Genomic DNA, 18585 nt, shown 5'->3' with positions numbered 1-18585 from the left:
ATATCTATAACTTCCAATCTTAGAATAGTTTTATGTCTTCTGAGTGAACTATTCAATATTATAATTTAATGTATGACAATAATAGTAATTATTTTTATTTTGAATGATTTTACAGTTTGGCTACCTTACCAGTGCATGAGAACAGTATGCCAGAGTTGAGTACAGCTGAGGTTGATAAACTAGATAAGAAAATGAAGAAGACAGATGAAGGTATTTCTTTTTACTTAATTGTTTTTGAGTTAATAGCTATTTTACATACAATTTTTATTCTTCTTAGTCTCCACGGAATTTCTCAAAGTGAACATTTAAATTAAAATATTTTTGAGGTACAGTACATAGGAACTTGTAACAATGTTTTATAATTTACAGTTACAGAAAAAGCAATTAATAAAGTAAAAAGAAAAGCAATTTAATAAATTCTAAGAAATGGAACTTAAAATTTTCACTGTTTTTGAGTTTTGTAGTGCCTTCTTTCTAGGTACTGTTATCTTAACTACAATAGATAAATTGATAATTATTTTCATTTTCATCTACTCCAGATTTTTATTTAAGAAAAAAGAGGCATTCAAAAACTTTCAGGATTTAGAATGCTTCTTTTCTTGCCACAAATTCAACTGGAGATGCCAAGAAATTGCTGTCTGTACATATGATGTAATATTGGAGATATCTGTAATATTGAATGTGTTTTTTATCATCATTATATTTGAGATCTTGATTCTCAAATACAGTAGAGCATTGATTATCGGAATATTGACCAACTGAAACATCAATTAACCAAAAGCTTTCCAGATGGCAAATTTAAATTTCTGCTAGTGCTATGGTGCTGCAATCTTTGTCTACATCTTGGGCTACTCCAATATTATTTTTGTTGGTGTGTGTTAGTTGGCAGCACTGGCGCGACCATGAGAGAATACTTAAGGATGTGCCAGGATTTGAACAAATTTCAACATGGGATAGGTTAATATATTTTTTCATACATAATCGGTTATCTGAAAAATCAATTTTCTGAACAACTCCAGTCCCCAATTGATTCAGATAATTGATGCTCTACTGTACTTTCATCATTCAAATATTTGTGGATAGTTTTTGCCCATGTCTAGTCTCGTAGTTATTCTATCTAATATTAACTGACATTACTTTAATAATATTATACATGTAAAATTAAATCTCCATATTAGAGAAGAAAGAAAGAAAGAATCTCCAAGTGAGCCAACTTTTAAGATGCAGACTGGAATCTTTTTTTTACATCTATTGATAAAGAAGAGAGGATTTTTGATGTCAAGGAATCTACTTTATGCACGATTTTACAAGAATTTGCGGAATATTTAAAGATCAATATGAATGATATTGTTTCTCGTTTATTGACCTTCAAACAGCATTACTATTAATTGTATGCAAAGTTCTTGTCTATTGAAGAGAAGAACTGTAGTTAGGAGAAAAAATTTCTGAGCTAGAAAAATTGCCAAATGAATATAATTTACATAGTTTTGAGTGTTTGTCACTTCTGACAGACCATTTAAATAATTTTTATAATCGTAATAATCTTATGATTTCTAATTTTGTAATTCCTCAAGAAACTGATCCTTGGGACTGCTTAATTGGTTTTTTCAAATGTAAATATCAGATTAGTAATATTGATCTTTTGGATATAATTGGTAGGGAAGTTCTCTGTATTGTTATCTAGTATGTATTTACATAATCTCATATTGTAAAGTTTTGGAATACTAGTAGGTCAGTTGGATTATCAAATACTAATAAAATTTCAGTGTCTACTGATGATCTGTGTTATAACTCATATTAGGAGAAAAAATTTGATTTAATTTCGAAGATCCCAACAGAAATGGGATCGGAATGGGAACATGAATGGGAATCTACTACCCAACAGAAATGGGAATCTACTTAAGGGTTGACATCCTAGTTTTGGGAGATATATATTATACATATTGTGTGACTGGTAAGAAAATAATTGAGATACCAAAGTTTTTATGCAAGGTTTGATAGATGTAGGAGTTTCAAGTGTTTCACCTGTTCGCTCTGAGAAGATAATTGTAATTCATCCTATGTTGGATATAGTGTACATTCTGTAACTAAGAATGTTCTGTTTGATCTTGAGCACAGTTCTTTTTTACCATGAATGATTCAAAAATGCAATTAGTTAAAGTTATATCTTGGAACTCTCTGGATATGTTCAAGAGATTGTTTGAAGATCTAAGTTCTATTGATTTCATATCAAAATATGGAAACTTGGAGCTGTGATTCCTTGGCTAAAGTACAATTCTTCTTTCCAGATTTTTATTTTTGGGAGAGTCCAGCATTTAGGACATTGACTGTTGGAAGGCTTTTAGGTAGTATTTTGCTGGGAATATGACATAGTCTGGAACCTTTAAATTACATCATCTAACAACAAATTATATAATTGGATTGGTTGATTTGAAGATTTCTACTTGTTCTGATTTTCAAGGGTTGTTGGGAGTGGTTTATTTTCATCCTGATAAGTTTACTTATATATTGTTTGATCTAGAGACCTTATTAGCTGACTTTCAAATTGCTTATCACATATTAATTATGAGTGATATGGAATGTTTAGATGGGCAAATTGATGGATTCAACCTACCAAAGCTGTAACAGACAATTTTTAAACATTAGATCTTCTGAAGATTACATAACCAATACAGCTATCCCTTGATTAATGTGGTTAATACTGGACTCTTAAGGTTCTTGGAAGACTTGTTGAAGAAGGTGACATTAGTGAATGGTAGAATTTATTAATAAATAAAATAGTTCATTTTGCTGAGAAAGCTAGTATGGTTTCAAGAACTCCTTTTTCAGCCAGATGGGTACTGCCATGGTTTGATGTAGTGTCAGAAATTGAAGTGGAAGAAAAAGCAAGCTCCAAGATAACTGCGGAGAAATAGATCAAATAGAATTATTGAACATAGTTAACTTTGAAAAGATGGTTTCAGAACCTGTGTTGCCAAGCATAAGAGATATTTTGAGAGATTGAGTTATATTATGGAAAAATCACGATCAAGGACTTTTCTGGAATTTGGTTAAGTGTTTCTGCAGCAAACATGTAATTTGTGAGAGGATTGATATAGAGACTTGGTTTTAGTACTGTTTAAAGCTATATGAGAAAACTTATGATTCTTCTTTATTGTATACAGAGCCAGTACACTTTGCTGATTTACTTTTAGACAGACCTATGGATACTGATGAGATAATAAATACAATGAGTACTTTAAGAAACAAAGTCTCCAAACAATAACATTATCAGGAATTATTAAAATATTCTTCAAAATATGGTATCAAAATTTGATATTGTGACTGCAGGGTTGGCACCTCTAGTGCCTCGTCAAGACTGACACCACCATGTCTCATTTGACATAGAAGCCAGGACGGTGTGTTGATTCAGATTAGAATGTAGTTCATGCGATCGTATTTGGGATGGAGGAGAGTTGAGGGACAGCATACCAGAAGTGAATCACTCGGATGCCAGGTTAACTAAACAACCATTTATTTGTAAAGGAAAATAGATTGCCCACAATTTATAGTATTAACGAGTTATAATAAATCGAGTTAAAATAGGTCTACATATTTCTCAAGAAAGTGGTTCTCGAAAGAGAGAGAGTTTACACTGGTTTGCAAGTTGATAAATACCTGGAGTAGAGGGTGTCCTAGGGGATGGAGTAGAGCTTTTGTTGTGATTAGGGTGACAGGCTCTTAAAGTTATTTCATTTAAGATCATCGGGATAGTTCCAAATCACCAATAGTTTGTCTTTGAAGGCACACTTGTAGGCGATATCCGAGTGCAAGTAGGTGAGATATCCAATTGGGTAGGATCGGGCACTGACATGATTACAAGTTGGAGAAATTTGCGATGACTGTACTTTTGGAGGAACGGACGACAACTGACTCTTCGGCTGTCAATTTCAATATCAGCACGATATCACCCGGCTAAGAGGTCAGCAGATCACGGGAATGCATAGTTTTCGCCATCGAGAAAGTGTAAGTGTAGATTTTCTCGGGTAATAGATTCGACAACAATTATCAAATAAGTATGACGATATATTGGATTCTCACACCTGGTACCTTATTAAGCTGTACTCTGTCTTTACCTTGGTCTCTCCATCATTGTATCTTTTACATGAAGTGAACTATCATGCTAAATCATTAATTATAAAACTAAAATATAACAAATACCATTTATTATTTCTTTGTAAATATATTAATTTATATATTAATAAACCATGCACCTCTTGTGGTGTTATTCCTAACTGTGTTAGAATGGTAACATATTTTGTATATTGTAGAGTTCTAGAGCCTTTTTGTAGACAGATATTTGGCCTTCATGGAAGCATTGTAAACTATTTAGTCTCCATATATTAGTTATATGGGAGTTTGTAAAATTTTTTATATTTTTTTTTTTGTGAAAGTTTATAAACAGCTAAATTAATTTGTACATACATTTAAGTTCCCCTTTACAAAATAAGTACAATAAAAATAATTATCATCATCATCATCTAGAGTTACTGTATGTAACAAAGTGCATACAGTAACTCTAGATTATTATTATTTAAATGTCATCGATAATTGACTGCATCAGTGTCAGTGCAATTGAATGCCTTTCTTCAGATTGGTGAAATTTTTTTCTAGACTAGTTGTTGAAAAACACTGATGTACTGTACATATATTTTATAAATGACAGAGATTTGGAGCTGTACAGCCGGATCTAATTCTAAGCCCTCATGAATTATGGGTATTTTTGTTATCTGACTAGCATTATAATGAAACAATAACAAAATATTTTTAATTGAAGATTTATTTGCCAAGTACAGGTAATTAAAAAGCAGCATTAATTGCAACTGTGTACTGTATTTCAAGAGATGTTTCTCAACCAGTTTATGCTGTCAAAATGTAGTCACTGAGCTTTGAATTTATAATTGACATTTCAATCCATAATTTGAGATAGAGAGGGTTTTGGGAAAAAATTATGAANTTGTAAAGTTGTAATTATTTTAATTATTTTTATTTCCAAACTGATTTTAACCAGTTCTATAGTAAGGTAACATTCCAATAGACAATATGCAAAGCTTTTTTTTCAGTTTACAGCAGTATTTATTACACAAAATTTAAGTAAAGCTTAACATGCCGATCTTGCCCCGGTCTCCCCTATATTAGAATTTTATACTTTGTACATAAATGTACAAAGACGTTAAAATACATAAAATGAAACTTCGATATCATCCATTTTACCATCTAAAATAAATTTTAAAATCCGAGTGTTGTTACCTTTATTGAACATAACAATTTGATATAATTTTAATATTTAGGTTTCAATTGTCTGGAATAGCAGTGAGTAAATTAACAACTCAAGTACAGTAGAACCTCGATTATTTATATTTACTCAGAATGGCAAAACTTGGCGATTGAATTTGATATAATTTTAATACTTTCCCGTGTTTTATACTATACCTAACAAGTTGGGAAAATAACAGAATCAAGGTCAGTCCATTTTTACAGACTTTGACTCCTCTAGCAAATTTCTTTGGCCACCAACTCCAGAGCCCTGGTGTTATTTAATATGTTAATGCTGTTTAAAACACTCTTCATTAGTGGTATGAGAAATGCATTTGTGTTGAACAGGTGTTTCCACTATCTTATTGAGACTTGTTGAAAGGATCTGTGATGCACATGTACTATACCATTATTTATTTTCCTGTTTATATATATATATATAAACAGAAGGATGCAAGTTTAATTAATACAAATTAAATTAATAATCAGTTTAATGCTTAATGTGAATATATGAATTTATTATTTATAAAACACATAATATTAGCATTGAATAGTTGTTGATATTTAACACTGAAAACCTCTTGGATATGCCTGCATTCTGTGTCACAATATACACTCCAAAACAAATGCCACTAATGAAGGACTAAATAATGATTGTCTTAAAAAACTTAATTGAACTATTTGAAAAACATTTTTAAGTTTTAAAGTTCATTTTCGAACATTTAGTTATTGTTTCAGATGGCACAAGCTGCTGGTATCAATGAAGAATTAGTCAGCAAAGCAAAACAGAGTAGAAGTGAGAAGAAAGCTCGTAAAGTAATGTCAAAACTGGGATTGAAACAAGTACAGGGAGTAGGGAGAGTCACAATTAGGAAATCAAAAAACATACTTTTTGTTATTAACAAACCAGATGTTTATAAAAGTCCAGCATCTGATACGTATATAGTGTTTGGTGAAGCAAAGGTAAAAAAAGCATTATCATATCAATAAATTGAGAAATTTGTTAACTTTAATACTTAATTATTAATAATTATACTAATCAGATTGAAGATCTCAGTCAACAAGCACAAATGGCTGCAGCTGAAAAATTCAAAACACCTGAAGCTGGTGCTTCTGTGGGAGAGCCTGCCCAAACGACAATATCTCCTACTATTGAAGAAGAATCAGAAGAGGAGGAAGAGGTATTCATTTTAACTGTTTGAGAAGTCATTAAGATGTGTATGTATTTACATGGTTTTTAATTTATATAGGTTGATGAAACTGGAGTGGAAAGTAAAGATATTGAGCTAGTAATGTCTCAGGCTAATGTTTCTAGAGCAAAGGCTGTGAGAGCTCTGAAGAATAATAATAATGACATTGTAAATGCCATTATGGTAAGTTATTTGTTACCTAATTTATATTTGTATTTTCTACATAAGAGTCTGAATACTGTTTACCAAATATAAACAAGCAATATATTTAGTTATGGAATTCTTTTATATGGTTGATGGTTGAACTTTGAATTGTAATACTTCTTCCAAGTTAAATATTAGCAGGAATATTAGTTTCAATATTTGATGATGCTTTAAAGTCAAAGAATTTACAATGGTGCTTGGCTATAGCTAAGCACCATTGTAAATTCTTTGACTTTAAAGTACAGGCAGCCTCAACTCACAGACATACTTCATTATCCTAAAAATGTGTATGAAAGCCAGGCAATAGAAGTGCATATTATAAAAAGTGTTTAATTCTCAGAAAGGTAAAAGTAATAAATATCTTGGATAAGAAAGTGTTGGTTTTTTACATTGACTATATCAAAATTTGAATTGATATAGTCACGGTAAAAAACCAACACTTTCTTATTTATTTGAATTGATACATTATATTGATTAAACAAAAAACAAAGTAATGAAAACTAACTTTCACAGATGATTTTGCTGTTACCAAAAATGGCACAGAAAGTGGCATTGTATGATTGCTTGAATGTTTTATTTGTCAGTTGAAAATGTGTGATAATTCTGAATTGCTTTTCATTCACCAAATTCAAAGTAATGTATTATCTGAAAGTCAAAGATTGCATGTGATTTAATTATCAAATTAATGTTATTGTAATATAAAAGAAAATACAGCTGTCCCTTGATAGTCCGACGTTTTGTAATCCAACATGCTCAGTAGTCTGACGCACCTCCCGTCAAGATACCCGTCCCTGTTACGTGTCTGCTTGCACAGAAGCATGTCGTGATGTGAATCTCCCCACCCAATTCTTACACGATGACACACATTTCGTGTGTTTTCCGTAAGCAGTTCTGTTTGAACAGTTGGAGTAGGGAATATTGTAGGCTACTGTTTGCAAAACAATGCCAAATATGTAATCACTTTCGGTAATCCAACACCCCTTTGGTCCTGTACCTGTCGGATTATCAAGGGACAGCTGTACTGTTTGGCTTATTTTTAATATGATGATTTATTTTGGAGTGGAAAATTTTATATGTTAAAAGAAAAACTTTGCTATTATAGAATATGCACTTCTGTACCAAGCTTATTTATATTAAGAATATTATTAATGATTTTTATTTTTGATGAGGATATCTCATCAAAAACAGCTGAATGTTGTCAGATTGTTTGAGCTATTAAGTAAATTGTTTAATTTAGTGACATACCAATTAATTGATAGATAATTGGTAATCAATTAATCATTACTTCTATTAAATTTAAGCTGGGGGGAATTACAATTTAATAAATTTATACTTCTATAGTAGATTAAGTTATTGTTAATATTTGTTATTGCATGCCAATGTAGTTTTCTTTTCTTAATCAAAGTTCTTTCAGTTCCTTGCATTTGAATAAGCCATAGTCATATCAAATAAAATAATAACCAAATTTTTTTTGACTGTGAACAATAATATATCTATATGGAAGTGGGAGGAACATTTTTTCAAGCATCTGCACAAAATCTCTATTGCCGCCTCCTAGGAAAGGCAAAGAGAATCTCCCTCTCATTTTAAATTTTACAGGTGCAGATATAATTGAAAAATAAATTTTAACAATTTACGGATTCTAAACAAAACATTTTAAAAATTAAATGTTAATTAGAAATTTCACTTAATTAAAAACAGTTAGACATACTAAATCAGCAATTCTCAACCGTCATAGCTCCGTGACCCCCCAAATAGTAAGTATACATAAAATTAATATTTCGTGACCCCCACCCAAAGGAATAATAACAGTAAATCTTACTATTACTAATTGAATTTTGACTGTAATTATAAATGTAAATTTTTAAAAATATTATATAATCACATTGCACTAATTTTAGACATTAAGAAAATACAGACAGTATAAAAAATGTAATACAACTGTTCCTATTATTTTATGTCACTGCGTTTATAGCGATGGGTATGAACATGCATGTATTACGTGTACATACATGAGCAATTTATAAGTTCCAACTTGATGTGTATGTGGTCTTTGTAATTTGATTTTCTATATTACTTGCGACCCCCTTTAATATCACTGTGACCCCCCAGGTTGAGAAACGCTGTGCTAAATTATTATAATAAATATTTCTTGATCATACTCTAAACCAGGGGTCACCAAACATTTTTCACAGTGGGCCAGATAACTGAGAGAATGACAAGCGCAAGCTGCATAACCATTTTGTTCAATATAGTATACTGAATACACAAACAATGAAGAAAACCAACATATTTATTTACCAATACACAAACATGGCTGCAGCAAGCTCATAATTGCTTATCTTAGAAAATTCATTGCAGGTACTTACACAAAAAGTGCTCCAATATCCAAAGTTGCAAAAAGTCTTCAAATTTTTTATTTCACTGATTTTTCTAAAAATTATATTACTGTCAAATGCAAAAATCAGATTGGACCAATTTTAGCAATTTTATTTTTACTTATTTTAATTTTTTCTACATAGTAAGTTCATCTACAATCTATGATATTTCAATATAAGTAATTATATTAGCTCATTTGTAGCACAGTGAGGTGGCGGGCAATGAACTGACCTCACAAACTGGATCTGGCTTGTGGGCCATAGTTTGGTGACCCCTGCTCTAAACAGATGACTGTATTTTACTAATGATTGAAATCAAAGTAATGATTGAATCTTTAGTAGTAGAGATGTATGTATGTATGTATGTACAATTCTTATTAATATTAATTGGCTATTGGATGATGAACAAAATGCTTATTGGTGCATCAAATATAATGAATTTAATTAATATATTAGTCAGATTCTCTTAAAAACCTTGCCTATTAGTTAGGTAATTAAAAACTCCTTGATATGGGCCCCATAAACAAAATTTATGGACTTGAATATGGTTTTGCAAATCTTCAAATTGTCTAACTTTTTCTGTCCAAAAAGTTCTGAAGGAAACAGATTAGGGAGAGAAGAGTGTTTCTGGAGAATGTAAATTATGATAGAATTCTTCAGTTTTTTAATTTTTTCTGGATTTTTAATAAGTAATTGGCAAATTGTTTGTAATAGAGTACTGTTTTGGTTGTTGTAATTTTCTGAATTGAAGGAATTCATAAAAAAAATTACCTTTATTATTTCACAAATAGTAACATTACATTTTATGGTTATAACTCAAAACTACTAATAACAGGCTATTGACATTGTATTGTAAGCATGTTCATTGGGTATTATTGTAGAGAGTCCGTCTCTATCTTTGCTACATAACTAGTCTGAAAAGTTTGTTTTTCATACACTCAAGTGTGTATGTTCGCATACAATAACACTGTCCAAGCAGTTTTACTGCAGGCATTCATGAACAGTGTCAAATAATATAATTTGTTGCCGATTGTCTTTTGAGTGATAGTATGTAATTAAAGCTACATTTTTAGAAACATATGCTCAATTTATGGAAAGTGAAATGATTTATTATGGTTTTCCAGATCATCATCATCGTAGCATTTTCTTAGATATAAATTAAAAACATTGGTATGTAGGAGATATTATAGATGATTGCAAATATTTTAAACATTAAATTACTACTATTAAAATAATATACTAATATAGTTGTTTCTAATCTAAATTAAAGTTAAAATTATTTATATAGAGAAATAAATTCATTTATGTATGTTGATTTATGCCTTTCATTAAATTTGAATTTAAAAAAATTGAAATTATAATTATATTTATTTATTTTTCAGGAATTGACCATGTAGAATCACAGAGACAGATATTTTTGAAGATTTCTTGATGTTTATAGGGTTTAACATCAAATTATTTGTGCCGTAATTAAAGTTTTTTTGTTGTCTTGATTTGTTGTCATCAGATTCTTAAGTTTGACTGCTTTAACTTTTTACGTACACAATTTTGAAGTTGTTCTTTTAACTGATTTTCTAAGTTATTTAAACATGTTAAAATTTTTAACTTTTTACATGCTCAGTCTTTTATTCCTTGACTTATGTTATAGATAATTTGACGTAATTTTATTATCAATTAAATATTAGCAATAAGAACCTTTATTATAGAATGCCTTAGAAAGTTTCTAAACTAGTTTCAAATGTTAACTATGGCTGTACAGCACAGATTTACATTAAAGTTTGTAATATGCTTGTAAAAAATTTAAATTATAGACTTTTAGTTAAATTTCCAACAACGGTTATTGACTTAACATGAAGATAAACTGACATTGCTATAAAAAAAAGTAATAGTCTGTTATGAAACACCAGAAAGTCTATTGTTTCTAACCTTATCCTACATTTCAGTTAGGAGTAATTTTTTCTAGATTCCATAATATGATCATGGTATGGATGTCATTGAACACTGTCTTAATGTTGTTGGTGTCAGTGGCCACTGTAAAATGCCAAAAACATTCTCTTTTCTTTAAGTCTTTATGAATGTCATAATACATTTCTGACGTACTAAATCTTCGAGGTGCTTCAACTTTTTTTGTAACTTCCTGAATAGATAAAGTTATGTTTTTAGTTCATTATACATAAACATATGAATCCAAATACACTTACCATAAATTTGTCTCTTATAAAACATCTTGCCTTCTGATAATCATCAGTGCCGTCACCATCTAGAAAATTTATAATAATCTTAGAGTTTACATTAATTTTATGTTGGCTCGTGCAGTAAGGTATTATTTACGTGGAAATTGGGTTCAAACCAGCATGCCTGCCTATAACAAGCATAATAGTGACTGACCATACAGTCTAAATATGGTGTTTATTCATGTCAATTGGTATTAATTTTATAAAATTTTACATTTAAAATTCTTACCAGCAGGATTCACAGTATAATTAGAATATTCTGGAAAATATTTCTGTAGCTTGACACCTCTTTCAATTTTCTCTTTCAAAATATCTTGCTTATTCAGGAAAACTATAAATCCCGCATCTCTCAGAAATCTGTAATGATCTTTGATTTTTACATAATAGATTGAAATGTAATTTGATTGATAGATAAATACCTGCTATACCATACATCTTCAAACAGTTGAAGTGCTTCAGTTAATCTGTTCGTTTCTTGATCTTCTCGGAGTTTCATGTCGAATCCACTGCTAGAAACAAGAAAAAGGACGGCGGCTATTCCGTCGAAAACCTGTATCCATTTTTTTCTCTCTCCTCTCTGTCCTCCGACGTCGAACATCCTACGGTGATAATATAATTAATTACGTTTTCACAAGAACGAAAAGATTTGTAATATAATTCACCAAAATGCTTGTTTGCCTCCTCCATATTTCTTTGGCACTTTTATTGTAAATTCAATTTTTTGAATCTCATTTGTCCTCTTTCTACAACATAGAATATCCTGTAAAATAAACAGTTGCTATTGACACAACTCTGTATTTCTGCGGAAGTATGATCATTTACCTGATCTGAAGGCATATAATCCACTTGTCTGATTGTATTGATTCTGTCTAAAAAACTAAAATTAGATAAGTGTCATTTTTAGTTGATTATAAATTTTAAATGATTAATGTATATTCTATAAGTTTATTGTATAATTAAAAATTAGTAATTATTAACCAGAAAAATATATAATATATTTAATGGAGTTTAAAAGAAAGTGGAACATTAAAAAAAAGCAAATTCTAGTATCTAAATTTACATTGTAGGATTATAGATCTTTACTATGTTAATACACTACAAATGAAAATTGTTATGTAATTAGAAAAGATGCAAGATTCATTGTTGGTACACTGATCTTTTATCTTTTGATTGCTTTATAGAGCTGAGTTTTTATGATCAGCATTGCTTTTCCCTCTTCCCTGTGGGGATTAGAAGGCTCTAACAATAACCCTTATGGATTTGATCAGGCACTGAGGGCAAGGCCAAATGTATCCATCCTGGTTGGGATTGCCCATGAAAAATTCCAGGGTTTTTTTTTAATTGCTGGACTGCATTGCTATGGTTAAAATACACTACACACGCGCACACACATATAAAATATATATACAGGGTTTTCCAATACTATTCTGTGCAATGATATGTTTCTGAGGCATGATTTCTGGCAGCGATCTATAATCAAGTTTTCGATAAATGCTCATATTCTTAATGTATACTTTGGTGGTGCCAAATACGTAGTAAAAGTTTGAGTAAACCTACATATTTTCGAAGGCCAATTTTAAGTTACCTGGCCAATGACCATTGACTGATTTTTTCAAAGAAATTGTCATTGCTTTCCACGTGCTTTAAATTAAATATTACTGATTTCGTCTGTAATCCACAAATCCATCAAAAGTGATCTCAAATAGATGCCAGTCTATAGCGTATTTTGTTGATATCCCAATACTTTAATCTTGAAGCAAAATTGAAATAATGACATGGTGATTTAAGGGATTTTATTTGGTCTGTCCACTATTCCTAAAAGAGGTTAACGGTTACTATCCCATCCAAAACTATTCATTGTGTTTCTTGGCAAAGTGATTTTCCTGCCGCTGAATTATAGGGTGACCAGATATTGACATAGTCAAAGTAGGACATTTGAAGTTTTATAATGCTTCCCGGTAGGACATTTGACAACTCAGCTTAAAAAAAGTAGTAAAAAAAATATAAAAAAAAAAGTTTATTGTTATTAATGACTACCTATTGGCCCAGAAGTAGTTATCTGTGAAAGTAGGGCATTTCCATTAGGCTATAGGACGTAGGACAAAAGGTTTAATTGTAGGACATGTCCTCCCACAGTAGGACGGGTGGTCACTCTACTGAATTACCCCAAAATATATCGCCAACACATTGCATAGAGTAGAAAAACTTGATTTTTTAAGCTTTGGATTGTGATTCAGAAGTTTAAAATATCCAGCAGCGAGTTGCCTAACTTTCCCGGCAACATTTTGTGGCGCCATCTGTTATATTTTATTTAAAAAAACTTCATATTTTTAACTATTATAAAATGGCAAAAAGCTTAATTTTGAGGGTAAGATGATAATGGTGAAGCGCCATTTCTCGATGTTTCAGTCTCTAGTCCAAAAATGTAAAATCGGGAGGGGGTCNTATTGCTGTGATCTGTCTTTATCTTGGTCTCCACCACTGTAGCTTTTACATGTAGTGAACTATCATGCTAAATCATTAATTATAAAACTAAAATATAACTAATACCATTTATTATTTCTTTGTAAATATATTAATTTATATATTAATAAACCATGCACCTCTTGTGGTGTTATTCCTAACTGTGTTAGAATGGTAACATATTTTGTATATTGTAGAGTTCTAGAGCCTTTTTGTAGACAGATATTTGGCCTTCATGGAAGCATTGTAAACTATTTAGTCTCCATATATTAGTTATATGGGAGTTTGTAAAATTTTTTATATTTTTTTTTTGTGAAAGTTTATAAACAGCTAAATTAATTTGTACATACATTTAAGTTCCCCTTTACAAAATAAGTACAATAAAAATAATTATCATCATCATCATCTAGAGTTACTGTATGTAACAAAGTGCATACAGTAACTCTAGATTATTATTATTTAAATGTCATCGATAATTGACTGCATCAGTGTCAGTGCAATTGAATGCCTTTCTTCAGATTGGTGAAATTTTTTTCTAGACTAGTTGTTGAAAAACACTGATGTACTGTACATATATTTTATAAATGACAGAGATTTGGAGCTGTACAGCCGGATCTAATTCTAAGCCCTCATGAATTATGGGTATTTTTGTTATCTGACTAGCATTATAATGAAACAATAACAAAATATTTTTAATTGAAGATTTATTTGCCAAGTACAGGTAATTAAAAAGCAGCATTAATTGCAACTGTGTACTGTATTTCAAGAGATGTTTCTCAACCAGTTTATGCTGTCAAAATGTAGTCACTGAGCTTTGAATTTATAATTGACATTTCAATCCATAATTTGAGATAGAGAGGGTTTTGGGAAAAAATTATGAACGTGGAAAATTATTGAATTTGTCGTCAAAAATGTGAGGGAAAAAATAAATTTCAAAGTAAAGAGGTTTTAGAGATAAACATGTTTGAGATAGACAGATTCAACTGTAGTTATTAAGATGATTGATTGAATTACGTTTTTGTTTAAATAACGCAAGCAAATTATTTGTTACAATAATTTATTTCTAAAATGTCTAAATGAAAACTTTTATTTTTGTAGTTAGTGGTTCGGGGACAGATTCCGAAAGTGAAGATTCTGCAGCAGAAGTTGAAATACCAGAAGGCAGTGGTGTGAAAATTCAAGATCAGAGCCAGGTCTAATAAAACTTTCATTTTTCTTTTTCAAAAATTTATATAATAATAATAATAATAATAGTTATATTCAGGGCTGTGGAGTCTGTAGTCTCAGCCTCTCACTCCAATTCATGGAATTTTAGATATTCAACTCCTAAATGATAATTTAAAATATATTTTATATTTACTCAGAATGGCAAAACTTGGCGATTGAATTTGATATAATTTTAATACTTTCCCGTGTTTTATACTATACCTAACAAGTTGGGAAAATAACAGAATCAAGGTCAGTCCATTTTTACAGACTTTGACTCCTCTAGCAAATTTCTTTGGCCACCAACTCCAGAGCCCTGGTGTTATTTAATATGTTAATGCTGTTTAAAACACTCTTCATTAGTGGTATGAGAAATGCATTTGTGTTGAACAGGTGTTTCCACTATCTTATTGAGACTTGTTGAAAGGATCTGTGATGCACATGTACTATACCATTATTTATTTTCCTGTTTATATATATATATATAAACAGAAGGATGCAAGTTTAATTAATACAAATTAAATTAATAATCAGTTTAATGCTTAATGTGAATATATGAATTTATTATTTATAAAACACATAATATTAGCATTGAATAGTTGTTGATATTTAACACTGAAAACCTCTTGGATATGCCTGCATTCTGTGTCACAATATACACTCCAAAACAAATGCCACTAATGAAGGACTAAATAATGATTGTCTTAAAAAACTTAATTGAACTATTTGAAAAACATTTTTAAGTTTTAAAGTTCATTTTCGAACATTTAGTTATTGTTTCAGATGGCACAAGCTGCTGGTATCAATGAAGAATTAGTCAGCAAAGCAAAACAGAGTAGAAGTGAGAAGAAAGCTCGTAAAGTAATGTCAAAACTGGGATTGAAACAAGTACAGGGAGTAGGGAGAGTCACAATTAGGAAATCAAAAAACATACTTTTTGTTATTAACAAACCAGATGTTTATAAAAGTCCAGCATCTGATACGTATATAGTGTTTGGTGAAGCAAAGGTAAAAAAAGCATTATCATATCAATAAATTGAGAAATTTGTTAACTTTAATACTTAATTATTAATAATTATACTAATCAGATTGAAGATCTCAGTCAACAAGCACAAATGGCTGCAGCTGAAAAATTCAAAACACCTGAAGCTGGTGCTTCTGTGGGAGAGCCTGCCCAAACGACAATATCTCCTACTATTGAAGAAGAATCAGAAGAGGAGGAAGAGGTATTCATTTTAACTGTTTGAGAAGTCATTAAGATGTGTATGTATTTACATGGTTTTTAATTTATATAGGTTGATGAAACTGGAGTGGAAAGTAAAGATATTGAGCTAGTAATGTCTCAGGCTAATGTTTCTAGAGCAAAGGCTGTGAGAGCTCTGAAGAATAATAATAATGACATTGTAAATGCCATTATGGTAAGTTATTTGTTACCTAATTTATATTTGTATTTTCTACATAAGAGTCTGAATACTGTTTACCAAATATAAACAAGCAATATATTTAGTTATGGAATTCTTTTATATGGTTGATGGTTGAACTTTGAATTGTAATACTTCTTCCAAGTTAAATATTAGCAGGAATATTAGTTTCAATATTTGATGATGCTTTAAAGTCAAAGAATTTACAATGGTGCTTGGCTATAGCTAAGCACCATTGTAAATTCTTTGACTTTAAAGTACAGGCAGCCTCAACTCACAGACATACTTCATTATCCTAAAAATGTGTATGAAAGCCAGGCAATAGAAGTGCATATTATAAAAAGTGTTTAATTCTCAGAAAGGTAAAAGTAATAAATATCTTGGATAAGAAAGTGTTGGTTTTTTACATTGACTATATCAAAATTTGAATTGATATAGTCACGGTAAAAAACCAACACTTTCTTATTTATTTGAATTGATACATTATATTGATTAAACAAAAAACAAAGTAATGAAAACTAACTTTCACAGATGATTTTGCTGTTACCAAAAATGGCACAGAAAGTGGCATTGTATGATTGCTTGAATGTTTTATTTGTCAGTTGAAAATGTGTGATAATTCTGAATTGCTTTTCATTCACCAAATTCAAAGTAATGTATTATCTGAAAGTCAAAGATTGCATGTGATTTAATAATCAAATTAATGTTATTGTAATATAAAAGAAAATACAGCTGTCCCTTGATAGTCCGACGTTTTGTAATCCAACATGCTCAGTAGTCTGACGCACCTCCCGTCAAGATACCCGTCCCCGTTACGTGTCTGCTTGCACAGAAGCATGTCGTGATGTGAATCTCCCCACCCAATTCTTACACGATGACACACATTTCGTGTGTTTTCCGTAAGCAGTTCTGTTTGAACAGTTGGAGTAGGGAATATTGTAGGCTACTGTTTGCAAAACAATGCCAAATATGTAATCACTTTCGGTAATCCAACACCCCTTTGGTCCTGTACCTGTCGGATTATCAAGGGACAGCTGTACTGTTTGGCTTATTTTTAATATGATGATTTATTTTGGAGTGGAAAATTTTATATGTTAAAAGAAAAACTTTGCTATTATAGAATATGCACTTCTGTACCAAGCTTATTTATATTAAGAATATTATTAATGATTTTTATTTTTGATGAGGATATCTCATCAAAAACAGCTGAATGTTGTCAGATTGTTTGAGCTATTAAGTAAATTGTTTAATTTAGTGACATACCAATTAATTGATAGATAATTGGTAATCAATTAATCATTACTTCTATTAAATTTAAGCTGGGGGGAATTACAATTTAATAAATTTATACTTCTATAGTAGATTAAGTTATTGTTAATATTTGTTATTGCATGCCAATGTAGTTTTCTTTTCTTAATCAAAGTTCTTTCAGTTCCTTGCATTTGAATAAGCCATAGTCATATCAAATAAAATAATAACCAAATTTTTTTTGACTGTGAACAATAATATATCTATATGGAAGTGGGAGGAACATTTTTTCAAGCATCTGCACAAAATCTCTATTGCCGCCTCCTAGGAAAGGCAAAGAGAATCTCCCTCTCATTTTAAATTTTACAGGTGCAGATATAATTGAAAAATAAATTTTAACAATTTACGGATTCTAAACAAAACATTTTAAAAATTAAATGTTAATTAGAAATTTCACTTAATTAAAAACAGTTAGACATACTAAATCAGCAATTCTCAACCGTCATAGCTCCGTGACCCCCCAAATAGTAAGTATACATAAAATTAATATTTCGTGACCCCCACCCAAAGGAATAATAACAGTAAATCTTACTATTACTAATTGAATTTTGACTGTAATTATAAATGTAAATTTTTAAAATATTATATAATCACACTTTCTAAGCAAGAGTGTGGAGTGGGAGCTGGTGTGTGCATTCAAAACAACAACAATAAGACAATATATCAGGCCAGATTAAAACTTGCTAAACATTGTAGCATTACGCAAGCTGAACTATGGGCCACGTACAAAGCAATCACCCAAATAAAAGATAACTTAAATAAATACAAGGGTAACATAAAATTCCTTATTGACAGTAAGGTGGTTCTTCATGTCTTGGCAAAAACTGAAAACATCACGCTACTGGGCAAAGAAGTTATTAAAGTAGCACAATATCTCAGTACTACC

General features: G+C 30.5%; 3 protein-coding genes across 4 annotated transcripts in view; 2 read left to right on the top strand and 1 right to left on the bottom strand.

Annotated features, from left to right (window-relative positions):
- The first annotated feature begins 108 nt into the window (after nt 1-108).
- LOC111628834 (nascent polypeptide-associated complex subunit alpha-like) lies at nt 109-16475 on the top strand. Of its 2 annotated transcripts, none has more exons than XM_023372679.1 (5): nt 109-210; nt 14863-14957; nt 15754-15978; nt 16059-16196; nt 16266-16475. In XM_023372679.1, exons 1-5 carry the CDS (start codon nt 147-149, stop codon nt 16458-16460), a joined length of 717 nt encoding a protein of 238 aa, XP_023228447.1. In that variant the 5' UTR covers nt 109-146; the 3' UTR covers nt 16461-16475. The 2 variants fall into 2 exon arrangements, with proteins under 2 accessions (XP_023228447.1, XP_023228446.1); XM_023372678.1 differs by having other exon boundaries at nt 15742-15978.
- LOC111628836 (nascent polypeptide-associated complex subunit alpha-like) lies at nt 6002-10560 on the top strand. Its single transcript, XM_023372680.1, has 4 exons — nt 6002-6258; nt 6339-6476; nt 6546-6668; nt 10450-10560. Exons 1-4 carry the CDS (start codon nt 6034-6036, stop codon nt 10462-10464), a joined length of 501 nt encoding a protein of 166 aa, XP_023228448.1. The 5' UTR covers nt 6002-6033; the 3' UTR covers nt 10465-10560.
- LOC111628833 (guanine nucleotide-binding protein G(s) subunit alpha-like) overlaps nt 11007-18585 on the bottom strand; it is a 16494-nt gene continuing 8915 nt past the window's right edge. The window contains exons 7-12 of the mRNA XM_023372677.1: nt 12124-12178; nt 11964-12061; nt 11721-11900; nt 11531-11658; nt 11269-11327; nt 11007-11204 (exon numbers count right to left, since the gene is read on the bottom strand). Of these exons, the coding sequence (XP_023228445.1) occupies nt 11007-11204; nt 11269-11327; nt 11531-11658; nt 11721-11900; nt 11964-12061; nt 12124-12178 (718 nt within the window). The remainder of the gene's footprint in view (nt 11205-11268; nt 11328-11530; nt 11659-11720; nt 11901-11963; nt 12062-12123; nt 12179-18585) is intronic.

The sequence above is a fragment of the Centruroides sculpturatus genome, unplaced genomic scaffold (genome assembly GCF_000671375.1).
Source record: "Centruroides sculpturatus isolate CEXI.00-Female unplaced genomic scaffold, Cexi_2.0 scaffold585, whole genome shotgun sequence".
NCBI lineage: Eukaryota > Metazoa > Arthropoda > Arachnida > Scorpiones > Buthidae > Centruroides > Centruroides sculpturatus.
Note: the sequence above shows the minus strand (reverse complement) of the source record. Positions and strands in the feature narration are given on the sequence as shown.

Bases quoted from the DNA above. Each gene is read 5' to 3' on its own strand.
- LOC111628836 (XM_023372680.1), top strand. From the start codon at position 6,034: ATGGCACAAGCTGCTGGTATCAATGAAGAATTAGTCAGCAAAGCAAAA. The intron at 6,259-6,338 runs GTAAAAAAAGCA...TATACTAATCAG, and splicing joins TAGTGTTTGGTGAAGCAAAG to ATTGAAGATCTCAGTCAACA. The intron at 6,477-6,545 runs GTATTCATTTTA...TAATTTATATAG, and splicing joins AATCAGAAGAGGAGGAAGAG to GTTGATGAAACTGGAGTGGA.
- LOC111628834 (XM_023372678.1), top strand. From the start codon at position 147: ATGCCAGAGTTGAGTACAGCTGAGGTTGATAAACTAGATAAGAAAATG. The intron at 211-14,862 runs GTATTTCTTTTT...TTATTTTTGTAG, and splicing joins AATGAAGAAGACAGATGAAG to TTAGTGGTTCGGGGACAGAT. The intron at 15,979-16,058 runs GTAAAAAAAGCA...TATACTAATCAG, and splicing joins TAGTGTTTGGTGAAGCAAAG to ATTGAAGATCTCAGTCAACA.